At 43.7% G+C, this 26,997-nt stretch overlaps 1 protein-coding gene across 2 annotated transcripts; it reads right to left on the reverse strand.

Annotated features, from left to right (window-relative positions):
- Positions 1–120: 120 nt before the first annotated feature.
- On the reverse strand, positions 121–23,396 carry LOC110532078 (monoglyceride lipase). 2 transcript variants are annotated; one of them, XM_021615688.3, is made up of 8 exons: positions 23,058–23,396; positions 21,304–21,448; positions 11,921–12,027; positions 10,198–10,334; positions 4,422–4,532; positions 4,087–4,176; positions 2,158–2,373; positions 121–1,242 (listed from the first exon to the last, which is right to left on the reverse strand). In XM_021615688.3, the coding sequence occupies exons 2-8, from the start codon at positions 21,426–21,428 to the stop codon at positions 1,120–1,122; spliced, it is 909 nt and encodes a 302-aa protein (XP_021471363.1). In that variant the 5' UTR covers positions 21,429–21,448; positions 23,058–23,396; the 3' UTR covers positions 121–1,119. The 2 variants fall into 2 exon arrangements, with proteins under 2 accessions (XP_021471363.1, XP_090040435.1); XM_090184309.1 differs by lacking the exon at positions 23,058–23,396 and having other exon boundaries at positions 21,304–21,467.
- Between the last annotated feature and the right edge of the window lie 3,601 nt (positions 23,397–26,997).

Raw genomic sequence — 26,997 nt, forward strand, 5'->3', positions numbered from 1 at the left:
AGTTAACGTCACCAGAGTTATCTTAGCCAGCTACTGTACCGTACCTGATAAGTCCCGTCTTGTTTCTGTCAGCTCCTCGTTGGTTGATGTTGGCGTGGGAAGAAGGAAACCACAACCTTCTCTCTTTCTGCTGTTTATTGACAGTTTGTTAACCACACAAAGACGGACTAGCTCCAGCACGATAACTATGTGTTCCATGCCGGGGCCATCTGTCGAGTCAATCTGACACTTAAACAATATAAGAAGAGAGCTTTCATCCGATTGGCCAGTAAGCATCAATCATAAATGTAACAAGATAGGTGGGCTTTCCACTCATAACAATACATTGTAATCTGTATTAGTCCAATGCAGACTATGGGGAACACCCATAAATGTTGATGTTGCAGGTGGTACCCTAAGGCCCTGTCAACTTCATAAATGCAGAGTCAACTGCAGCGAAGTGATGCCTTTGTCTGTACACTGCATCTACTGTATAATGGGTCACAGCATGCCTCGTTTTACAGTGACGCTCCAATGGATTCAACCTTTTTTTTCTGAGATGCTGCCATGGTAACGGGCAGCTTCTGGTCTTGGGCTGCAGCCACCAAAACCCTGCAGTTCTGCAAATAACCATTGGGGGCAGCAGTCTGGGGCGTTCAAAAAAGTCCAAGATGTTTGACTCTATGATCAGAAGATCTGAGATATGGAGGGGAGAACAAAGGCCAGTTGTCTCCACGGCAACACACAAAAGGGAGCGCCGCAGCATGGGGGGAATTCAACACGTTTCTGTCGGCCTGGTGATCACCGTGGTTACAAATTACAAAAATGCCTCTGTGAATTGCGCTTGGCCCAGCTCTCAGCATGGCTCTCTTTGAACTCAGTACAGGGAGACATGGCTGATATATGTACTATGACCTGCAGCCTGGCATCTGGGGCACAGCTGTTGTCCCTAATGTAGAGCCTGGGAAATCAGGACTTCCCTACAATGGCCCTAGGGGTCCAAAGATTACTGACAAGTTGGCATTAGTATTTCAAATGGTCAGTACAAATGTAGAAAGGTTTGAGGTTCATACAGTGGTAATTCAGCATGGAGGGCAGGGTTGGTTGGGATGGGGGGGGGGGGTGCAGACTAAGAGGAGACTAGGACCCCTGAGAGGGAGACGCAGGGAGACGCTCGGAGATCCAGCCGGTGACTTCCTTGAGCACTGACGCCGCAGTCTCTGGGAGTTCATGGTGCAGGGCATGGTATGCTCCGTCATATACCTGAAAGAGAGAGAACACACACGATAAGCTCTATCTGTTACCTCTCTGTGTTCCCTATTTCTCACCCTCTCTGTTCCCCCTCTCTTTAGTGTGACAAGTGATGATGATGATGTATGGACTTGGAACAGCCAGTTAAACAAATAGAGAATGAAAAGAAAAAGAGAAGTTCAAGAGCAGATAAGATGGTGTCGATTCTAAATATACTGGCTTGTCTATATCAGTTTGTATGACTCAGTGTCTGAGCTATTCAGGTCTGTCGACATTTCTGTTTCGGCCTGTGCAGTGCTAGTCAGAGACATACACTACCGTTCAAAAGTTTGGGGTCACTTAGAAATGTCCTTGTTTTTTAAAGAAAAGCACATATTTTGTCCATTAAAATAACATCAAATTGATCAGAAATACCGTGTAGACATTGTTAATGTTGTAAATGACTATTGAAGCTGGAAACGGCAGATTTAAAAAAAATGGAATATCTACATAGGCGTACAGAGGCCCATTATCAGCAACCATCACTCCTGTGTTCCAATGGCACGTTGTGTTCGCTAATCCAAGTTTATCATTTTAAAAGGCTAATTGATCATCGAACCCACAAATGCTGATGCTCCAGATACTCATCTAGTCTAAAGAAGGCCAGTTTTATTGCTTCTTTAAGCAGTAAAACAGTTTTCAGCTGTGCTAACATAATTGCAAAAGGGTTTTCTAATGATCAATTCGCCTTTTAAAATGATAAACAGGGATTAGCTAACACAACGTGCCATTGGAACATAGGAGTGATGGTTGCTGATAATGGGCCTCTCAAAAACAAGGACATTTCTAAGAGACCCCAAACTTTTGAACGGTAGTGTATATTTAACCATACCATATATTTATCTAAATATATTTGATCTAAATATATGGCTCTGGTGCTAGTCCCACCTTGATCTTCTTGTCCGTGCTCGGGGCCTTGTCAAACATCATCTGGGACCCTCCGATGTCACACAGCTTGTCAACGTCGCCATGGAGAAGCAAGAAGGGCCAGGTGATGGCGGGGATCACTCTCTCGATCCGCTCCGACGCGCCTATCATCTGCATGGCAAATGACACACGTACCCCACCGTGATAGATCAACTCGTCAGTGTCATATGCTTCCACCTGCAGGGTAAAGGAAGTGACTGTTGAGTGACCATTTCCCTTAGATGTTCACTGATAGTAACCCATAGGGCGCTTGGCTTTCTCAATATTGACCCATGATGTGCATACTACTGTATAGGATATGGCCTGATATATCAGATATGGTGGTGGGCCGCTGCTAAATTGTTGTCGCCTCACCAAAATAAAAACTTTCAACCTTTTTCTAAATACATTTTCGGGATAGAAAAACGCTTTCAGTGTAAACTTAAACGACTAAAACTAGACAGAAAGTACCTTCATTAGTCACGCCCCTTGACTTTTTCCACGTTTTGTTGTGTTACAGCCTGAATTTAAAATAGATTCAATTGAGATTGTGTCACTGGCCAACACACAATACCCCGTAATGTGAAAGTGGAATTGTGTTTTTCAAATATTTTTTTACAAATGAAAAGCTGAAATGTCTTAAATCAATAGGTATTCAACCCCTTTGTTATGGCAAGCCTAAATAAGTTCAGAAGTAAAAAAAAAAAATTGCATAAGTCACATAAGTGGAATGGAATTACTCAGTGTGCAATAATAGTGTATAACATGATTTTTGAATGACTACATCATCCCTGTACCCCACACAACCAAATTATTTGTAAGGTCCCTCAGTTGAGCAGTGAATTTCAAACACAGATTCCACCACAAAGACCGGCGAGGTTTGCCAATGCCTCGCAAAGAAGGACACTTATTGGTAGATGGGTAAAAATACAGAAAGCAGATATTGAATATCCCTTTGAGCATGGTGAAGTTAATAATTAAACTTTGGATGGTGTATCAATACAACCAGTCACTACAAAGATTCAGGAGACCTTCCTAACTCAGTTGCCGGAGAGGAAGGAAACAGCTCAGTGATTTCACCATAAGGCCAATGGTGACTTTAAAACAGTTACAGAGTCTAATGGCTGTGACAGTAGAAAACTGAGGACGGATCAACAACATTGTAGTTACCCCACAATACTAACCTAAGAGACAAGAGTGAAAAGGAAGCATGTACAGAATACAAATATTCCAAAATATCCATCCAGTTTGCAATAAAGTAAAGTAAAACTGCAAAATCCAACAACACATCACTGAGTACCACTCTTCATATTTTTAAGGATGGTGGTGGCTGCATCATGTTAAGCTTTCATCACCAAGGATTAGGGAGATTTTTTTTAATTACAAAGGCTTTAACACAACAAAATGTAGAATAAGTCAAGGGGTACGAATAGTTTCTGAAAGCACTGATTGTAGAAAATACAATTGATCTATATATTTTTGAATAATATAACCTTTGACACCTAGAAATCACCAAAATGAAAGCTAGACTGTCAGGGAGAATCGAAAAGTCCCAAAACGATGAATTTAGGAGTATTTTTGGCATGGTTGGATTACTGACAGGGCACGCAGGGCACCGACTGGGATCCCCATTGGTTTTGTATTCATGTTTGAGCATAAGAACACGGAAATAGCCATGGCAAAATGCGTGGAAGTGCAGCAAATTAGTTTTCACACTGCAACATTTTATCTCAGCTCCATGGAAACAGTTCCAGAATTGCAGGAAAATAGCTGGGGAAAAAAACATACTTTTTTTCTCTCTGTCGCCAATTCCCGACCGGTTCAAAACAGAGAGCTGGACGATCTGGATCTCAGTCAAGCCTCTATTGTGGAGCTGAGGATGCACACACACATTCCATAGACCAGACTTACCTGTGTTTGGTCCCGTGAAATCCATTTAGACTTAATCAAGCCCAGAGTGAGACTGGGCACAATGTGATTTGCGACTTTAGCCAGGAACACCTGCAGAACAAAGAGGAACAACCACAGAGATTACAAAGGCATGTAATGGGGAGCTAATACAGCTCAGGTCAGTGGTCGTTAAAGGGATTAATGGAGTGGTTAACATTGGTGACAGGCTAAATGTCAGTGGATTGGGTGCAGGTGAAACCCCAGAAATAGAATTCCTAGAACGGGCATCCCCGTTAAAGAATAGGTGGGTAATGAGTGGATAGGAAGAAAAGCCTATTTCTATGGGCAAACCCCACCTTGAAGGGCGTGGCAGACTCTGGGTTCATCCTGACCATAGGAGCGATCAGAGCCACGCCGGCAAAGTCGCTCGGTCGTGCACACGCCGTCAGAATTGAGATGGCTCCACCCTGAAGAAAAAGGAAGAGAAACGATGACGTCTTTTGTGATTTAAAGGAAAACTCCACCCAAAAACTATCATTTGGTATTTGTTTCATTAATCCATTGCTGATATCCCAAAATGTTTTTCAGGTCAGCAATGAAGTTTTCAAGATCTATAACTTTCAAAATACAGAAATACAATTCAAAAGGCACTCGCACATCTGAGCTATCTTTGTCTTTACCAGCGTCGACCCTTACACTATCTTTGTCTTTACCAGCGTCGACCCTTACACTATCTTTGTCTTTACCAGCGTCGACCCTTACACTATCTTTGTCTTTACCAGCGTCGACCCTTACACTATCTTTGTCTTTACCAGCGTCGACCCTTACACTATCTTTGTCTTTACCAGCGTCGACCCTTACACTATCTTTGTCTTTACCAGCGTCGACCCTTACACTATCTTTGTCTTTACCAGCGTCGACCCTTACACTATCTTTGTCTTTACCAGCGTCGACCCTTACACTATCTTTGTCTTTACCAGCGTCGACCCTTACACTATCTTTGTCTTTACCAGCGTCGACCCTTACACTATCTTTGTCTTTACCAGCGTCGACCCTTACACTATCTTTGTCTTTACCAGCGTCGACCCTTACACTATCTTTGTCTTTACCAGCGTCGACCCTTACACTATCTTTGTCTTTACCAGCGTCGACCCTTACACTATCTTTGTCTTTACCAGCGTCGACCCTTACACTATCTTTGTCTTTACCAGCGTCGACCCTTACACTATCTTTGTCTTTACCAGCGTCGACCCTTACACTATCTTTGTCTTTACCAGCGTCGACCCTTACACTATCTTTGTCTTTACCAGCGTCGACCCTTACACTATCTTTGTCTTTACCAGCGTCGACCCTTACACTATCTTTGTCTTTACCAGCGTCGACCCTTACACTATCTTTGTCTTTACCAGCGTCGACCCTTACACTATCTTTGTTGCAGGTGTACGGTAACAATTGAATAACATGAAAGAAAAGAGAAACCCGTGCACGGCTCATACCGGCTATACACTGTGTATACCAAACATTATGAACACCTTCCTAAAATTGAGTTTCATCCCCCTCCTTAAAAGTCCTTCTCCTCCCCTCCATCTACACTGATTGACGTTGATTTAACAAGTGACATCAATAAGGGATCGTAGCTTTCACCTGGATTCGCCTGGTCTATGTCATAGAAAGAGTTTTGTATACCCAGTGCATTTATGTATTTGGAAAGTAATATATCTTGAAAACTTGAGTGCTGACATGCAAAACATGTTGGGACTATATCGACAAAACAATGGACCAACGAAACAAATATCAAAAGATCGTTTTTGGATGGAGTGTTCCTTTAAATCAAATACGCATGGGTAAACTAATTAGGAGTTACGCAACGGCTTCCTAGAATCAATCAATTTGGCACGGATAATTGTGGAGTGCTTTTGGGAGGCAAATTTGTTTGAACAGTGTTTGTCTGCCCTCTCTTTGTCAGATGTTTGAATATTCATGAGAGTGGGGGCCTCTATCGAGTGAGCCTCTAAAGAGATGGGCTGTTGAGAAAAACATTTCCCACCAGCGAATGAAATGAAAGTCAAATGCATTGAACATCGCAAACACGGCTAAATCTATATAGCGATAACCATACAATTGAATTGAATAAATGTGTCTCTATGTAGGTGATCTCTATGTCTATCTATACTAACTAATCGAGAGACCACAAACAAGTTGTTGATTGAGTAATGCTTATTCTGTTTTGTCAAATCCCATTCAGGGTTCGTTTCAGCCTGATTCAACTGTCTGGTCAAACAGTGAGTGAACTCCAGTGAATTTAGGGAATCTTCCCTGCTATTTCTGAGCTGTTATTGGAGGGTTTGATAGTGATATCGGCACCAAACGGGCCATGCTGGGTCACAGCCTTCCCATACCAAGAAAGGCTTTCTGGGGTAACGGCTCCTGACTGAAGGAGCCAAGAATGAATGGAGAGAGAGAGAAGCCTTTGGAGGGTTGGGCAGGAAGGGTGAGCGAGGGGAACAGAGGTGCTCTTTAAGGAATTGATTACACCAAGAGAGGCCTCCACCAGAAACACACACACAAGCTCATCCCCTCTTGCACTGAGGGAAAGAATACTTGCATTGTGTTGCGTCCCCTCACACTATGAAGACTCTGATTGTGGTTATGTAAGGCGCTAACATGCTGACATCACATAAAGGCCTGGCACTGAAGAAGTGGGACATGGAAGAGGGCCAGACATACAGAGCCAGGGGAGGAGAGGTGGAAGGAGGAAGGAATGGGTCAGGAAATACAGAAAGAGAGGAGGAGAAGGAGGGACGGAGGGAGGATTTGGCCAGTAAAGGAGCAAGGGTCTATATTGCTCACTAATCAGAACCGCAGTGAACGGTCAGTAGAAGAGTGGACAGTGTGGGCAAGGTTTAGCCTCGATTAGAGGGTACACTGGACTTTGTTGTTGAGTACAGTGAGGTCAGTGAGGGTCACCAGTCAATTCTGTCACGCCCTGATCTGTTTCACCTGTTCCTTGTGATTGTCTCCACCCTCTCCTCGCTTATTTTCCCCAGTGTATTTATCCCTGTGTTTCCTGTCTCTCTGTGCTAGTTCGTCTTGTATGTTTGTCAAGTCAACCAATGTGTTTAACCCGTTCTCTTTTTGACCGTCTTCACGGTTTTGACCCCTGCCTGACTCCGGACTACTTTCCTGCCTGCCTGATCATCCTGCCTGCCCTGACCTTGATTCTGCCTGCCCTTCAGAACCTTTTGGACTCTGAACTGGTTTTGACCCTTTTCCCTGTCCACGACCATTCTCTTGCCTTCCCCTATTGGATTATTAAATACTGTAAAACTCCAACCATCTACCTCCTGTGTCTGCATCTGGGTCTCGCCTGGTGTCATGATAAATTAATCAGCTGCCAGTGCAAGTATTGCAGTAAAGGATTATTTGGGACCACATGTATCTGGACTAGCCTGTTTCTGGATTAAGATTCTCCTCAGTAATCTGAAACATGCCATTTGTGTTGACTGAGACCACAGGCTTTGGGGCTTTAATGTCGATAATAGTGGTGGTGGAATTTGCCCCTGACACAGGAAATGCCCAATTTGACACTGCTCATACATTACAGTCTAATGGGTTCTAAGCATGGCTTGTTCATATACAGTTGAAGTCGGAAGTTTACATACACTTTAGCCAAATACATCTAAACTCAGTTTTTCACAATTCCTGACATTTAATCCTAGTAAAATTCCCTGTCTTAGGTCAGTTAGGTTCACCACCTTATTTTAAGAATGTGAAATGTCAGAATAATAGTAGAGTGATTAATTTCAGCTTTTATTTCTTTCATCACATTCCCAGTGGGTCAGAAGTTTACATACACAATTAGTATTTGGTAGCATTGCCTACATTGTTTAACTTGGGTCAAATGTTTTGGGTAGCCTTCCACAAGCTTCTCATAATAAATTGGATGGATTTTGTTCTATTCCTCCTGACAGAGCTGGTGTAACTGAGTCAGGTTTGTAGGCCTCCTTGCTCGCACACGCTTTTTCAGTTCTGCCCACACATTTTCTATAGGATTGAGGTCAGGGCTTTGTGATGGCCACTCCAATACCTTGACTTTGTTGTCCTTAAGCCATTTTGCCACAACTTTGGAAGTATGTTTGGGGTCATTGTCCATTTGGAAGACCCATTTGTGACCAAGCTTTAACTTACTGATGTCTTGAGATGTTGCTTCAATATATCCACATCATTTTACTCTCTCATGATGCCATCTATTTTGTGAAGTGCACCAGTCCCTCCTGCAGCAAAGCACCCTCACAACATGATGCTGCCACACCTGTGCTTCACGGTTGGGATGATGTTCTTCGGCTTGCAAGCCTCCCCCTTTTTCCTCCAAACATAACGATGGTCATTATGGCCAAACAGTTCTATTTTTGTTTCATCAGACCAGAGGACATTTCTCTAAAAAGTACAATCTTTGTCCCCATCTGCAGTTGCAAACCGTAGTCTGGCTTTTTTATGGCTGTTTTGGAGCAGTGGCTTCTTCCTTGCTGAGCGGCCTTTCAGGTTATATCGATATAGGACTCGTTTTACTGTGGATATAGATACTTTTGTACCTGTTTCCTCCAGCATCTTCACGAGGTCTTTTGCTGTTGTTCTGGGATTGATTTGCACTTTTCGCACCAAAGCACGTTCATCTCTAGGAGACAGAACGCGTCTCCTTCCTGAGCGGTATGATGGCTGCGTGGTCCCATGGTGTTTATACTTGCGTTCTATTGTTTGTACAGATGAACGTGGTTCCTTCAGGTGTTTGGAAATTGCTCCCAAGGATGAACCAGACTTGTGGAGGTCAACAATTATTTTTCTGAGGTCTTGGCTGATTTCTTTTGATTTCCCCATGATGTCAAGCAAAGAGGCACTGAGTTTGAAGGGAGGCCTTGAAATACATCCAAAGGTACACCTCCAATTGACTCAAATTACATCAATTAGCCTATCAGAAGCATATAAAGCCATGACATCATTTTCTGGCATTTTCCAAGCTGTTTAAGGGCACAGTCAACTTAGTGTATGTTAACTTCTGACCCACTGGAATTGTGATACAGTGAATTATAAGCTAAATAATATGTCTGTAAACAATTGTTGGAGAAATGACTTGTGTCAAAAAAGTTATCTAATTTGAACTGCATGTCAAACCTAAAGGAAGGCTGTCTAATTGTGCACAGCTGGTGGTGCATGAGAGAATCTAAAGGACGTTATCACAACGAGGATCTCGACGTATAGGCTATAGGTGGTTTCCATTGTTCAGGCGCTTTACAGCAGAGATCAGTCACAGAACAGCAGAACAAGCAAACAGAGGCAGAGCAGCAGGGAAGGGAAATGAGGCCTGTAACGCTAAATACGTCAAATCCATTTTAAGGCCTGACTTGGCCCTGTTGGTATTTACATAGCTAGACTTTCAGAGGACACCGTTTCCCATGAGCATAGACATACGAGCTGTGATGTCAGAGCATCTGTGGTCATCTGAGTCACACCGAGTGTGTTGAACGAAGTCCTTGTATAATGTTTGTGTAATGGATATAGCCTCGAACTAACCCTGGCCCTATGACTTCTGAGAACTGTGTTGAGAGGTAAACACCATAGCCGCTGGCAATGATACAGCCTCAGTGTTTGGACAAGGAATAAACTAGAGACGGTACGGTACCATGGAGACATTTTACATTTGGGTAATTTAGCAGACGCTCTTATCCAGAGCGACTTACAGTTGGTACATTCGTCTTAACACAGTGCGGTAGGACAACCACATACCCCAGGCATAGTAAGGGCATTTTCCCTCAGTACAGTAGCTATCAGCAAAGTCAGAGCTAGTAAGAATAACAAACGTCTGAGTCAGTAAGGTGGCAAAAAAAAAATCAAGTGCGAGTGTTAGTTCATGAATGTGACCCCAGTATTTTGACAAGGAAGATACTAGATACCTTTATTGGTTTTTTCACTTTTGTATATTATCTACCTCACTTGCTTTGGCAATGTTAACACATGTTTCCCATGCCAATAAAGCCCCTTGAATTGAATTGAATAGAATTGAATACTAGAGAGGGTACCGTACTACAGAGTGGCCCCAGTCTTTGGTCAGCGAGCAGACTACAGAATGTACCGTACCATAGAGTGTCCAATGATGAAGATAGGCAGGTCGGGGTGTCGGCCCTTCATCAGATCAATGTGCTGGAGGGAGTCTCTGACAAACACCTGGAAGTCCTTAATATTCATCCGGTCTCCTTCACTCTGGCCATGGCCAACTGATGGAGGGAAAATGAGATAGATATAGAAGGAGAGAATGAAAGATTTAGAGGAAGATTTATATATATATATGAGAGGGCGAGAGAGATTTAGAGGGGGAGATTTTAGAGGGAGAGAGAGAGGGGGAGATTTAGAGCGAGAGAGAGATTTAGAGGGAGAGAGAGAGGGGGAGAGAGATGAGGACAAGGCACCATTGTAATTGACAGAGACCATAGAGGAATACATTTCCCACTCTACCCTTCATTACTCTCTGTACAGACGAGCCAGATGAGACAGAGAGGGAGAGCCATTCTCCATCTCCATACGTGCCAATCCATCCTATGTTATCCTGCCAGCTGTCCCTCCCTCCTCCCATTACCTTCCAACACCTTGCTCTGAACATGCCGCTGAAGCTATGTGAAAGGTGCGTTGCCATGGCACCAGCTACAGTTTCAACATTCAGAACATGTGCCGTTCACCCTCTCTCCCTTTCCATCCTTCCACCCCCCCCCCCCTCTCTCTCTCTCACTTGCTTCTCTCCCCATAATATCTTCCACTGATAATGGTGCAATGGAAGCCCATTGGTGTCTGTCAGTCGCGGGATGCTGTTAATTTTTCTTCTGCAGTGAAGTCTGTGAGTGTGTGCATGCTCGTATGTGTCAAAAATCCCACTCTCACCTCGTGATTTCAATATTTCTGTGATTACTTTGAAACGCAATGGGAAACATTGAGTTGAAAAAAATAATTGTCGTAGACAAAATAAAGAAAAATCTCTAACACAACATTTATTAACATTCATTCTCGTTACTGTATAATAACCCTGGGGGGGGGGGGGAATCCATGTTAGTAAGTCAAGATTTACTTTGATACAATATGAATCATTAATGGAGATGACATTCCCAGAGGTCTCTGTTGAGTGCACTGTACACTGACATTCTAGGATCTGTCACTCATTAGATCACAGGGAAACACAGAGTTCCATCTCTCATTTGGCGCTGACTCTTAGAGCTGTTGCTCAACTCAACTGGGACCTGCTCTACTTCACTATGAGACTGGGTGACACTCACTCAGTCACCGTTCCTATTCTAAACTAAAACTTACACACTGTTCTAGCGATGACAAACATATTACGCCGTGGCATCACATTTGTCTATGGTAAGATTTCCACTGGTATTTTACTAGCAGTAAATGATGTGGCTGCAATGGTTAGTAGGACTTCTCCAGTATTTTTGGTGGCAATTTCTGTACCGTAAAATGAAGTGCTACCTCTGTGACTCTACTAAGAAGCGCTGTATGACAGTGATGTAGTCAAGTCACTAAAGCCTCGAGTTGCCAAGTCGAGTTGCTTTCCAACCATTTTTTTTTAAAAGTCACATTTCATTACAGTTGCACATTTGTAATGCTGAAAGGATAATACAGCTATCTAACATTTGATGTTGCAGCTAGTATGTTGAATTACGCAAAAGAGAGAGATTTTCTGACAACCAACCGGTCGAGTCCAACCGGTCGAGTCCAAGTGGTCGAGTCCAATCGCTACTTGAGTCTGAGTCAAGTCCGAGTCCTGGACTCAAGTACTACAACACCGCTGCAGCGTGCTTTGGCTCACCGTGGTCGTGCGCAAAGACGAGCAGGGACTGCTCCTTCAGGGTCTGGCCGATCTCATCATACGGCCCAGAATGCTCTCCTGCCCCATGTGCCACGAACACCAGAGCCCTGCAGGACACGAGGAAGAAGAGTGAAGTCAGACACATTTCATGCACACCTCTTGCACTATATTCAAACCCTCAGAGGGAGTGTTGCAAATTAGTTGACGAGGGCACTCAGATTATTTTTTGATTGTCGCTAATTGAGTTGGCGAGCCCTCTATCGGAAGGACGTGGTTGGGACTTGAGTCCACTCATCCAGTGACTAGATAGGGATCATATCAACAACTCTGTGAGAACATCCTCTTGATCGCCCATCGAGGGGTTTCGTCATAATAAAACATTCCACATCTTGTCTTTCAGTGAAAGCAGTTATCTGAACCGCACCCTTGTTTGCCCACAGAGCAGCAGAGTTAACTGGAACCAGACAGAGGTTGGAATCTCCAATAACAGACACATAGCCATGGGAAAGAGTGGCGAACCAACTCAGCTTGCCAGTAAGGCTTTGGTTCCTGCTTATAACCAGTCTACAAAACGGAGTGAATCTCTCAGTCAGATGCAATTAGCCTGAACGTGTTCAGAAGAAGGAGAGTGAATGGAAGAGATTGAGAGAGATGGAACAGAGGGAGAGAGAGAAAGAGAGTAGCTGTTCATCAAGCTAGATTAGTGGTTTCTCTGTTCCAGTTTCTCTCTCTCTCTCTCTCTCTCTAGCATTCTCTCGTTCTTATTTCAGAGCCTCCGGCTAGCTAGAGATTGCCATGCACTTGTTGGCTGAGGAGACGCTCATAGTGCGCCTTTTGTGTGAACATAATGTTCCCAACACACATGGGACAGTAGGGCTTCTATAGAGCTTAACTCAGTGGATTGTGGCGAGTATATTCAGTGTCTTGGGAATGGGAGTGGGGAGTTGAAATGTTCTCTCTCCCTCTCTCTTTCTCTCCCGCTCCCTCCCTCTATCTCGGCCTCTTCCTCTCTCTCTCTCTCCAAGGAATTTGAAACCCACTTGTCTCACAGAATGTGGCTTCGACCCAAATGCTGCCTCCAGCCCGAACTAACATAACGTTTTTGACACAGCATTCAACAAGCCATCTTGGTGAGACGCAGACTGAACTCTGACTAGTCACTCTGTATGGCGTATCAGTCTGTACGTGTGTGGTCGAGGGAGGGAGCGAGGGAGCGAGGGAGCGAGGGAGCGAGCGATAGAGGTTGTGAATTGGCCGGGGCCTGAACACTGACGGTTTAATCACATTAAGAGTCTGAGCCACTCAACACTAAAGGGTCAAAACCCTCATTTAACTGACTACAGCAGGGCTGGGGACTGAGGACAGCGCAGGTGAATACTGCTACAACCAGAAGTGCCAAATGAGCATGTCTCGGGTGCAGATGTCATTTCCACTTTGATCACGGAAAATGTAGAGTAATAGACAGTGAGAAAGCCAGAGAGAAGGGAAGTGAGGGAAAAAAAGCAGTAAGACAAACCTTCAAGCCTGCTTTGTTTGGTAGGGAATTGTTGTAATCCTGACTCCAACATCAACATCAATAGTGTAATGACCCACTTAACTATATGCAGGCTGTGCGTGTATAATTTATAATACATCATTTGGTGGGTGTTTTTATATTTGTCATATTTCACACGTGTGAGGGATAATCTACGAGGGGCTATGTGTTCTCAGGTAAATAGTGCACGACATGGAAGGAGTGGAACTGACCTTCGACAGAGTTATTATATTCCAGAGAACGCATAGAGCCCTGAGTTGTTTATCCCTTTTATACCATGGCTATAAATTGACATACTGTATTTACCGCTAGAATGTATTCATTTGCCAGTAGAAATGTGCTAACATCCACTGAAGTAGCTATCAAGTTTACTAGCTAGCTAGATAGCCACATTAGTTGCCTTGGTAACCAAAGAAACAGACTTGTTAGCATAGCTAACCAAGCCATCATCCTACCTTGCTATTATGAAAATGGAATTCAACAATGCCAATAATGTTTTCAATTCGGCTTTTGCTTTCAAAAGCAGCTCAAATATAGAACACGTAAGAATGAATTTCATATTCATGGATCTATACCGTGCAATTACACCGTGCGTTATTTAAGCAATAAGGCCAGAGGGGGTGTGGTATATGGCCAATATACCACGGCTAAGGGCTGTTTTTAAGTACAACGCAACACAGCGTATTCAAGACTCGAACCACCCAGTTTGTAAGTGTGTATTAATACGCACGTGTGAATTGGAAATGTGTTTTTTTGCATATCCCAACTCTCCCTGAGACACCCTCGGAGAGTGGGGTCACGGCCAGTGTCTGCCATTATCAATGATGACCCTGGAGCAATTAGGTTTAAGTGCCTTGCTCAAGGACAGATATTTAATCTTGTCTGCTCTAGATTTTGAACAAGCAACCTTTAGGTTACTGGCCCAACGATCTAACTCCTAGTCTGTGTGTGTGTGTGTGTGTGTGTGTGTGTGTGTGTGTGTGTGTGTGTGTGTATGTGTGTGTGTGTGTGTGTGTGTGTGTGTGTGTGTGTGTGTGCGCGCGCGCGCGCGCGTGTGCGGAGCCAGGGCTGTAGCCAGGGTCTGAGGTTTAGTGAGGCCTAGACAGGGGGGATTGGAAATTCTTCAAATTTCCAAGACATTTTTAGAAAGTTTAAGCTTATTTACTGCATTTCTATACAATTTAAAAATTATAAAATTCCCGGAAACTTTCCCGCCCGGAAACGGCGGCTGAACTACTCAAACTGGTCCAACGCCGCATCTCCCTCTCTCCACACGGCGTTAGCCCACTCCAGGGCTTTCCTGGTGAGGCACGAGACGAGGGCGACCACCCTCTCACGGCCCGATGGAGCCGGGTGGACGGTGGCTAGGTAGAGGTCTAATTGTAACAGGAACCCCCGGCAGTTCACAGCCCTCCCGTCGTACTCCTGCGGTAAGGAAAGACGAATCCCACTGGGTTCAGGCGGGAAAGGGGAGCTCAACGCGGTCCATGGTGGTGCCAAGATGGTGTAGTATTGCTGCATGCTCCTGGACGTGCTCCTCCACCCCTATGGCCGGGGTACCTTCTCCTGCTGACTCCATAGTTTCGGGTCAGTGATTCTGTAAGGGTGTTGAACTGGCGGCAGAGAAGTCAGACACAGGAGAGAAATAACTGTGTTTCCAACGGCGCAGTTTTTTACACAAAAAAACACAGGAAAACATAATAATAAAAATCAATGGGTAACATCACCCGACGCACACCAGTACAGACGTACACATACACTTACAATAAATAATCACTGACAAGGACATGAGGGGAAACAGGGTTAAATACACAACATGTCATTTGAAATATTAAAGCTGATCTACCCGTAAAATAATAATAATTAAATGACTGAATATTGCTATCTGCCAACCTTTACGCTACCCAGTCGGTAATTCGGCCATGATTACTACAAGTTTAGATAGCTGGCTGGACTAACTAGACTAATTTACCAATCTAAAAAAGATTAACTGAAATGGGCTAATTGAGTGTGTGTCGATAAGTGGCATATAACAAGAGGAAAAGCGCGGATGCACAACCAAGTTTTGAAATTGCACCTTGTATATTCTACTATTCTAACTCTCAACAGTAAGTTGAGACCCCAACTGAGTAAAAATATATATTTACACTACTGGTCAAAGGTTTTAGAACACCTACTCATTCAAGGGTTTTTCTTTCTTTTTTTTTTTACCATTTTCTACACTGTAGAACAGTAGTGAAGATATCAAAACTATGGAATAAAAAATATTAAATCATGTAGTAACCAAAAAAGTGGCAAAAAAATCAAAATATATTCTAAATGTTTGATTCTTCAAATTGCCACCCATTTCCTTGATGACAGCTTTGCACACTCTTGGCATTCTCTCATCCAGCATCACCTGGAATGCTTTTCCAACAGTCTTGAAGGAGTTCCCACATATTCTGAGTACTTGTTGGCTGCTTCTCCTTCACTCTGCGGTCCGACTCATCCCAAATAATCTCAATTGGTTTGAGGTCAGGGGATTGTGAAGGCCAGGTCATCTGATGCAGCACTCCACCACTCTAATTCTTGGTAAAATAGCGCTGACACACCCTGGAGGTGTGTTGGGTCATTGCCCTGTTGGAAAACAAATGATAGTCCCACTAAGCCCAAACCAGATGGGAATGTGTATCGCTGCGGAATGCTGTGGGCCTTGAATTCTAAATAAATCACAGACCGTGTCACCAGCAAAGCACCCCCACACCATAACACCTCCTCCTCCATGCTTTACGGTGGGAAATACACATGTGGAGATCATCCATTCACCCACACCGCGTCTCACAAAGACACGGTGGTTGGGACCAAAAATCTCCAATTTGGACTTCTTCTTACTGGTGTACTTTAGTGGAGGTTTCTTTGTAGAAATTTGACCATGAAGGCCTGATTCACACAGTCTCCTCTGAACAGTTGATGTTGAGACGTGTCCCTTACTTGAACTCTGTGAAGCATTTATATGGGCTGCAATTTCTGAGGCTGGTAACTCTAATGAACTTATCCTCTGCAGCAGAGGTAACTCTGGGTGTTCCTTTCCTGTGGCGGTCCTCATGAGAGCCAGTTCCATCATAGCGCTTGATAGTTTCTTCAAGTGCAGTCGCAAAAACAGGCACACCTGTTAATTGAAATGCATTCCAGGTGACCTCATGAAGCTGGTTGAGAGAATGCCAAGAGTGTGCAATGCAGTCATCAAGTTACTGGCCTGCACACAATACCCCATAACGTCAAAGTGGAATCATGCTTTCAAAATGTTTACAAATGAATTAAAAAGGAAAAGCTGAAACGTCTTGAGTTAATAAGTATTCAAGCCCTTTGTTATGGCAAGCCTACATAAATTCAGGAGTAGAAATGTGTTTTACAAGTCACCTAACAAGTTGCATGGACTCTGTGTGTGCAATAATAGTGTTTAATGTGATTTGTTTAATGACTACCTCATCTCTGTACCCCACACATACAATTATCTGTAAGGTCCCTCAGTCGAGCAGTGAATTTCAAACACAGATTCAACCACAAAGACCAGGGAGGTTTTCCAATGCTTCGCAAAGAAGGGCACCTATTGGTAGATGTGTAAAAATATATAAAGCAGACATTGAATATCCATTTGAGCATGGTGAAGTTATTAATTACATTTTGGATGGTGTATCAATGCACCCAGTCACTACAAAGATACAGGTGTCCTTCCTAACTCAGTTGCCGGCGAATAAGGAAACCGCTCAGGGATTTCGCCATGAGGCCAATGGTGACTCTAAAACAGGATCAGAGTTTTTAATGGCTGTGATAGGAAAAAGGTGAGGATGGTTCAACAACATAGGAGTTACTCCACAATACTAACTTAAATGACAGAGTGAAAAGAAGGAAGCCTGTACAGAATAAAAATATACCAAAACATACATCCTGTTTGCACCAGGGCACTAAAGTAATAATGCAAAGAATGTAGCAAAGCAATTCACTTTTTGTCCTGAATACAAAGTGCAATGTTTGGGGCAAATTACTGAGTACCACTCGCCATATTTAGAAGCACAGTGGTGGCTGCGTCATGTTATGGGTATGCTTGTAATCGTTAAGGACTAGGAAGTTTTTCAGGATAAAAAAATGTTGAGCTAAGCACAAGCAAAATCCTAAAGGAAAACCTGGTTCAGTCTGCTTTCCACCTGACACTGGGAGATGAATTCACCTTTCAGCAGGACAATAACCTAAAACGCAAGGCCAAATCAGCACTTGAGTTGCTTACCAAGAAGATAGTGAATGTTATTGAGTGGCCAAGTTACAGTTTTGACTTACACATAGTTTAAAATCTATGGCAAGACTTGAAAATGTTTGTCTAGCAATAATCAACAACAAATTTGACAGAGTTTTCAAAAATGTTGAAAAGAATAATGGTCAAATGTTGCACAATCCAGGTGTGGAAAAATCTTAAGATATGTACCCAGAAAGACTCAAAGCTTTAAACTCTGCGAAAGATTTTACTACGAAGTATTGACTTAGGGCTGTGAATACTTATCTAAATGAATACTTATCTAAGCGGTACTTTGTACAAACATCTTTTCACTTTGTTATTATACGCCATTGTGTATAGATGGGTGAGGAAAAAAACAGAACATTTAAAACATTTTTAAATCAGGCTTTTCCAAGAAAATGTGGAATATGTCAAAGGGTATGAATACTTTCTGAAGGCACTGTATATTGCTACGGCCCTGTGTATACAAAGACAGCCAGGTCTCACTGGTTCACAGCCCCCAGATTATTTATTGAAAGATCTGTCAATCATTGTAAAGGTGCCCTCCCCTCTCCCGGCACCTTTCACCTACTTCTTTCTCACCAGCAGCCCCTCACTCTCTAGCCTCTAAATGCCCAGTAAGCGATGTCATCAATGGACATGTATGGCAGAGGTTGCATGAATTTGGTGTTGTAAACAGACATTTATTTTATTCCAATCTTTAAAACCTGAGGCTGAATCTCACAGAATCTCTCGTCATAAAGGGGAGAATCCATAGGATAGCTTGTATATATCTATACCAAATGTGCATTTTTATAGATGATGCCACCACACGAACAGAATGCCCTAAAAATATGTTTCTATCTGCTTTTCCCACTTCCATATGAGATGCCCAAACTAGCCTTCAGTCTAAACTATAGCTCATTGCTAAACAAACTACTATGAAAGTGCACTACTATAAACTGACCCACACTACTGTTAATAGAAGTAATTCAATTAGCGGTACTCTAGGGACAGATGGTGGTAATAATAACAATAACAATAAAATATGGGACTTATATAGCACCTAGACCGCGGTGAGGATGGGGGGGGGGGGGGGGGGGGGGGGGGTACCGGTACAGAGTCAATGTATGGGGGCACAGGTTAGTCGAGGTAATTGAGGTAATATGTAAACGTAGGTAGAGTTAAAGTCACTATAAACAGGGAGTAGCAGCAGCAGCGTAAAAGGGGGGGAGGGGCAATGCAAATAGTCTGGGTAGCAATTTAATTAGATGTTCAGGAGTCTTATGAAGCTGTTAAGAAGCATTTTGGACCTACACTTGGAGGTCCGATACCGCTTGCCGTGCGATAGCAGAGAGAACAGTCGATGACTGGGTGGCTGGAGTCTTTGACCATTTTTAGGGCCTTCCTCTGACACCGCCTGGTATAGAGGTCCTGGATGGCAGAAAGCTTGGACCCAGTGATGGTGCAGCTGTAGAACTTTTTGAGGATCTGAGGACATATGCCAAATCTCCTGAGGGGAATAGGTTTGGTGTGTTTGGTGTGTTTGGACCAGGATAGTTTGTTGGTGATGTGGACACCAAGGAACTTGAAGCTCTCAACCTGCTCCACTACAACCCTGTCGAGAAGAATGGGGGAATGGGGGCGTGCTCGGTCCTCCTTTTCCTGTAGTCCACAATCATCTCCTTTGTCTTGATCACATTGAGGGAGAGGTTGTTATCCTGGCACCACACAGCTAGGTCTCTGACCTCTTCCCTATAGGCTGCCTCATTGTTGTCGGTGATCAGGTTGTGTTGTGGGCAAACTTAATCATGGTGTTGGAGTCGTGGCTGGCCATGCAGTCATGAGTGAACAGGGAGTACGGGAGGGGACTGAGCATGCACCCCAGATGGGTGCACCCCTGAGGGGCCACCGTGTTGAGGATCAGCGTGGCAGATGTGTTGTTACCTACCCTTACCACCTGGGGGTGGTCCATCAGGAAGTCCAGGATCCAGTTGCAGAGGGAGGAGTCCCAGGGTCCTTAGCTGAGTAATGAGCTTTGAGGGCACTATGGTGTTGAACACTGAGATGTAGTCAATTAATAACATTTTTTCCAGGAGAGAAAGAGCAGTGCGGAGTGCAATAGAGATTGCATCATCTGTGAATCTGTTGGGTGGTATGCAAATTGTTGTGTGTCTAGGGTTTCTGGGATAATGGTGTTGATGTGAGCCATGACCAGCCTTTCAAAGCACTTAATGGCTACAGACGTAAGTGCTACGGGTCGGTAGTCATTTAGGTAGATTACCTTAGTGTTCTTGGGCACAGGGACTATGGTGGTCTGCTTGAAACACGTTGGCATTACAGACTCAGTCGGGGACAGATTGAAAATGTCAGTGAAGACACCTGCCAGTTGGTTAGCACATGCTTGGAGTACACATCCTGGTAATCCTTCTTGCCCTGCGGCCTTGTGAATGTTGATCTGTTTAAAGGTCTTACTCACAGCTGCTACGGAGAGCGTGATCGCACAGTCATCCGGAACAGCTGATGCTCTCATGCATGCTTCAGTGCTGCTTGCCTCGAAGTGAGCATAGAAGTAATTTCACTGGGCAGCTCGCGGCTGTGCTTCCTTTTGTAGTCTGTAATAGTTTGATGGTTCGTCCGAGGGCAGAGCGGGGTTTTTTATAAGCGTCCGGGTTAGTGTCCCGCTCCTTAAAAGCGGAAGCTCTACCCTTTAGCTCGGTGCGAATGTTGCCTGTGGCTTCTGGTTGGGGTATGTACGTACAGTCACTGTGGGGACGACGTCATCGATGCACTTATTGATGAAGCCAGTGACTGATGTGGTGTACTCCTCAATGCCATCGGAAGAATCACGGAACACATTCCAGTCTGTGCTATCAAAACAGTCCTGTAGCTTAGCAACTGTGTCAGCTGACCACTTCTTTATTGACCGTGTCACTGGTGCTTCCTGCTTTAGCTTTTGCTTGTAAGCAGGAATCAGGAGGATTGAATTATGACAAATGGAGGGTGAGGGAGAGCTTTGTATGTGTCTCTGTGTGTGGAGTAAAGGTGGTCTAGATTTTATTTTTCCTCTGCTTGCACATTTAACATGCTGGTAGAAATGAGGTAAAACGGATTTAAGTTTCCCTGCATTAAATTCTCCGGCCACTAGGAGCGCCTCTGCCTCTGGATGAGCGTTTTCCTGTTTGCTTATTGCCTTATACATCTCATTGAGTGCGGTCTTAGTGCCAACATCGGGTTGTGGTGGTAATCCCTGAGCTGACTAGGTGAAAAATCTGTTGATGTGCCCTTCTTCACTCTGCTAAATTACTCAAATGTAAAATGAAACCAGAGTGAGGGTGAGTCTGTTACACTGCAGGCTCCATGGTTTGGTGTGACACTATAGTCCAGATGTTGTGTGGGCCTCTCTGTTTCCAGGGCCAACTCTCTGATGTAGTGGAGTCTGTTCCACTTTAGATGGCATGAGGGAGCAGGGGGCAAGCACAGGACTGTATAACTCCCTGAATGGAGAACATTAGGTTCTATTTTAGTTGAATCTATCACAGTCTCTAGCAGAGCATACATGTCCGTTTTTTTTACACCTCACATGACATTTCATTTCACCTTGGGGTGGCCTCTGGCTCCCAGTAGCGGCAGAATAAGTGCTGTCCGTCGGCGTTGACGAAGTGCTTCAGGTCGGCGTAGGAGACACCTTGCGGAGTCCGCCGTGGATCTTCTGGTTCGGGCATGTAGACGCCTAGGAGCCACTCTGCAGCATAAACAGGGAGAAACAGATAGTAGGTCAATGCTGTACAGATATGACAGACCAGCGAAAAGTGACCGGGACATGCAAGTGACCAAGACATTCATTGTTTGCTATTTTTCACAAATGGCACTCAGCAGAAAGCGACTCAGCGGCTCCAAAGGAATGTTTTCAATTCGATACAGCGACATAAGTCATGGAACCATAAATCTATGTTGAAATCTCCTCTCCCCAGGTGACTGTGGTCACATTCACCCTCCACTACAACCCCCAGCTGCGCCGCAGCTGAGTTTTATGGCAATAGCGAGTGCAAATGGGTTGCCATCTAGGCTATGTTACAGTAACAACAGGCTACAGTGCAGTCAACGTGAGTGAGTTTTTATTTCACCTTTATTTTAACAGGGAAAACATATTGAGACCTAGGTGTTCTTGTACGATATGTTAGATTAAAGAAGAAAGACAGACACAATTGTCAAGTTCAATAATTGTACAACCCCTACATACTGGGTCCAGGGAACAGCCCAGCTAGTCGATTATCTATCAAACTGGACTCCGTAACACTAGGTCTCTTTTACAAAGGTGTATATACAACACAAATGTAAGCCTACCCATTAGACTCAAACGTGTACACATTAAAATACAAAAATACAGTCATGGGAATCACAAATACAACACCACAAATCAACCAGAAAAACCGTTACATTCAGACACAAATAAGACCCCAATCAATACTTTAAATTACTGAACGGCACCAGAATATCAAGATGAAAATGTATTTTGAATTTAGTTCCAGCAATATGGTGCATTACAACTAAAAGATGATTTACCTAGCTCAGTGGAGACCCTCGAAACCTCAATAGTTAACCAATCATGTGAACGGTTAATCAACTCGGGTGTCTATACTTGAAGAGCATAGTTAGATAAGACAGACGTTTATGAAGAATGTAGGCTAGAATGAATGTCGTGGAAAAGGGTCTGCCAGTAAAAATAGACCGCACTATTTCCTGAGGTCTAGTTTCAGCTATTGCCTAATAATAACCTACGTCAAGTTTATGTAGGCTTGTGATACCAAATGTACATTTTATCCAATGTGTGCCTTGGAATAGCCTATGAGTCAATTATCTATTGATGGCAGTGCCACTGATATAAATATTGGTAGATAGGGCCTAGATAAATTAAAGTCTCAAGGGACATGATGTGCCAGTGTCGACTCACACGACCAGCTTTGGCGCTGTCATAAGAGGCGTAAAATAGCCTACAAAAAAACTCAACCTCCCTCCCCCATTGTAGCTGTGACAAATATTTAACCAGAAATGACAGAAACCTTTGATGTTATTTTTGACAGGCTGAATGTGATATTTACATTGGGCCATATGGGTCCCCCGTCCACCTCAACCTCTGAACATTGTTTCAACCCAACCATGTTGCTACTTATAACAATGTAACGAAACGTGACATTTTTGTGATGTAATTGGCATACCCGTCACATTTGTCACATTGTTATAAGGAGCAATATTGTATCTGTTGAAACAGTATTCAGAGGCTGAGAATGGAAGCAATGTATGCAGGACTTTTTTTTTAATGATGATAAATGTCCAAAAAAAAGTTGACCAACCTTATGTCCTGAAAGGTCTGTAAAGTTGCGCTTCCTCACAAACGGCTCTGCCTTCTCCGCGCTCTCTGCTGAGGTTGCGTGGCCGCTCGTAGGCTGAAGAATGTAGAGAGAGAGGCGTGCGCGAGGAAACATCAATACACACGGACTGAAACCCGTTTCCCAGTGGCGGAGGCACCTTCTAGTACTAGACCTCCTCTCTATCCGCTCTGTCCTTCTGCTGAGCCCCAAATGGGGTCTCCCCGCCCCCCTCTCTCTCGCTCTCTGTCTATATATATATCTTTGTTTTGTTACATCTGTCATTCCGCATGTGTTCTGCATGTCCAGAGCAGAGCTGGTATTAGCTAGAGGTTATGGGGAAACAGATAATGGGTGAATCAAAATCAAAATCAAATCAAATTTATTTATATAGCCCTTCGTACATCAGCTGATATCTCAAAGTGCTGTACAGAAACCCAGCCTAAAGCCCCAAATATCAAGCAATGCAGGTGTTGAAGCACGTTGGCTAGGAAAAACTCCCTAGAAAGGCGTAAACCTAGGAAGAAACCTAGAGAGGAACCAGGCTATGAGGGGTGGTCAGTCCTCTTCTGGCTGTGCCAGGTGGAGATTATAACAGAACATGGCCAAGATGGTCAAATGTTCATAAATTACCAGCAAATAGAATATGTTTTGCCAGAGGCCAAGAATAAACAGAATGAACATTTGTTGTTAAATGTTCATGTTCAAATACTGGATTTGTCCCGTTTCAATTACAGATTGTTACGGTTGTGCAGCTCTGGAACATTAGATAGTCAGCCTTTTTTCTATGGAAATGGAATGTTCTCTCTCTTTCCCATACACATACACACAAGCTTTACACACGCACACACACACACATACACGCACACACACACACGCACACACACACACACACACACACACACACACACACACACACACACACACACACACACACACACACACACACACACACACACACACACACACACACACACACACACACACACACACACACACACAGAGAGAGAGAGAGCGAGAGAGGGAGAGAGAGACTCCCACACAGAGAGCGGGAGAAAGCGAAAGAGCAAGTCCTGTTAAGCGCCATACCTATTGATCGCTTGAACACCTCAATGTGGTTGTACAGGTTTTTCTAAGCAGACCCGATACTTCCACCAAGGCATGTCTTTCCAAGATATGCTGAGAAACTTGCGAGACCTGCATTTTGCTTTGACGCAATTTTTTGTCTCTGTCACCATTATTAGTGAAACGTAAGAAAACATTAGGGTACATAATGGAGAAAAGTAAAGTAATTATGATGCCCCGGAATGGTGTACATGGGTTTGGATGTGGATATTGTAGGCTAACACATGGGTAAGGATACAGAAACAGTCTTTTGTAACACTTTCTTGTGACACTGTTCCTTTAAGAGATACAGACAGCGTGCATATGGTGTTGACACTCAGAACGCTGCCTTGGGGTGGTTGAGCATGAGAAAACAACTTCCCTACACATCATGCTTCAGCATCCTGATCACAAGCTTTTAGCTACAGTACCAGTCCAAACGTTTGGACACACCTACTTATTCAAGGTTTTTTTTTTCTTTTTACTTTGTTCTACATTGTAGAATAATAGTGAAGACATCAAAACTATGAAATAACACATATGGAATCATGTAGTAAACAAAAAAGGGTCAAACAAATCAACATCTATTTTATATTTGAGATTCTTCAAAGTAGCCACCCTTTGCCATGATGACAGCTTTGCACACTTTTGGCATTCTCTCAACCAGCTTCATGAGGTAGAATGTATTTCAATTAACAGGTGTGCCTTGTTAGATGTAAATGTGTGTCATTTCTTTCCTTCTTAATGCGTTTGAGCCAATCAGTTGTGTTGTGTCAAGGTATGGGATGTAATACAGAAGATAGCCCTATTTGGTAAAAGACCAAGTCCATATTATGTCAAGAACAGCTCAAATAAGCAAAGAGAAACGACAGTCCATCATTACTTTAAGACATGGTCAGTCAATATGGAACATTTCAAGAAGTTGAAGAAGTTTCTTCAAGTGCAGTCAAAAAAAACATCAAGCGCTATGATGAAACTGGCTCTCAAGAGGACCGCCACAGGAAAGCAAGACCCAGAGTTAACTCTGCTGCAGAGGAAAAGTTTACTAGAGTTAACTGCACTTCAGATTGCAGTCCAAATAAATGTTTGAACAAGGAGGGTGATGGAGTGCTGCATCAGATGACCTGGCCTCCACAATCACCCAACCTCAACCCAATTTTTGGGATGAGTTGGACCACAGAGTGAAGGAAAATCAACCAACAAGTGCTCAGCATATGTGGGAACTCCTTCAAGATTGTTGGAAAAGCATTCCTGGTGAGGCTGGTTGAGAGAATGCCAAGAGTGTGCAAAGCTGTCATCAAGGCAAAGGGTGGCTACTTTGAAGAATCTAAAATCTAAAATATATTTTGATTTCTTTAATCCTTTTTTGGTTATGACATGATTCCATAAGTGGTATTTCATAGCTTTTATGTCTTCACTGCTATTCTACAATGTAGAAATTCGTAAAAATAAAGAAAAGCCTTTGAATGAGTAGGTGTGTTCAAACTTTGACTGGTACTGTACTACAGTAAATTAAAACTATATCACACAGCACATGCAGATAATATTGAACATTCAGTCATTATTTTGATTGACACTATTATGGGCCTTTTTTTGTTTGACTACATTTCAAATTCCGTTGACCTTAACAAGGGCCTCAGGGCCAGTGGAACAAAATAGTCCCATCTTTTTGAGAAACAAAAATATTACTTGTTAAACAAAATCTCTTAAAATAATTAAAAAAATATATTTATTAACAATTTCAAATCAAATCAAATTTATTTATATAGCCCTTCGTACATCAGCTGATATCTCAAAGTGCTGTACAGAAACCCAGCCTAAAACCCCAAACAGCAAGCAATGCAGGTGTAGAAGCACGGTGGCTAGGAAAAACTCCCTAGAAAGGCCAAAACCTAGGAAGAAACCTAGAGAGGAACCAGGCTATGTGGGGTGGCCAGTCCTCTTCTGGCTGTGCCGGGTGGAGATTATAACAGAACATGGCCAAGATGTTCAAATGTTCATAAATTACCAGCATGGTCCAAAAATAATAAGGCATAACAGTTGAAACTGGAGCAGCAGCACGGCCAGGTGGACTGGGGACAGCAAGGAGTCATCATGTCAGGTAGTCCTGGGGCATGGTCCTAGGGCTCAGGTCCTCTGAGAGAGAGAAAGAAAGAAAGAAGGAGAGAATTAGAGAACGCACACTTAGATTCACACAGGACACAGATTAGGACAGGAGAAGTACTCCAGATATAACAAACTGACCCTAGCCCCCCGACACATAAACTACTGCAGCATAAATACTGGAGTATGAGACAGGATGGGTCAGGAGACACTGTGGCCCCATCCGAGGACACCCCCGGACAGGGCCAAACAGGAAGGATATAACCCCACCCACTTTGCCAAAGCACAGCCCCCACACCACTAGAGGGATATCTTCAACCACCAACTTACCATCCTGAGACAAGGCTGAGTATAGCCCACAAAGATCTCCGCCATGGCACAACCCAAGGGGGGGGCGCCAACCCAGACAGGATGACCACATCAGTGAATCAACCCACTCAGGTGACGCACTCCTTCCAGGGACGGCATGAGAGAGCCCCAGTAAGCCAGTGACTCAGCCCCTGTAATAGGGTTAGAGGCAGAGAATCCCAGTGGAAAGAGGGGAACCGGCTAGGCAGAGACAGCAAGGCTGGTTCGTTGCTCCAGAGCCTTTCCGTTCACCTTCCCACTCCTGGGCTAGACTACACTCAATCATATGACCCACTGAAGAGATGAGTCTTCAGTAAAGACTTAAAGGTTGAGACCGAGTTTGCGTCTCTGACATGGGTAGGCAGACCAT

The sequence above is a fragment of the Oncorhynchus mykiss genome, chromosome 9 (assembly GCF_057628025.1).
Source record: "Oncorhynchus mykiss isolate SJ-2025 chromosome 9, ASM5762802v1, whole genome shotgun sequence".
Classification (NCBI taxonomy): domain Eukaryota; kingdom Metazoa; phylum Chordata; class Actinopteri; order Salmoniformes; family Salmonidae; genus Oncorhynchus; species Oncorhynchus mykiss.

Bases quoted from the DNA above. Each gene is read 5' to 3' on its own strand.
- LOC110532078 (XM_021615688.3), bottom strand. From the start codon at position 21,428: ATGCCCGAACCAGAAGATCCACGGCGGACTCCGCAAGGTGTCTCCTAC. The intron at 4,533-10,197 runs GTACGGTACATT...CTTTTTCTTCAG, and splicing joins TCATCATTGGACACTCTATG to GGTGGAGCCATCTCAATTCT. The intron at 1,243-2,157 runs GTGGGACTAGCA...TCTCTCTTTCAG, and splicing joins GCACGGACAAGAAGATCAAG to GTATATGACGGAGCATACCA.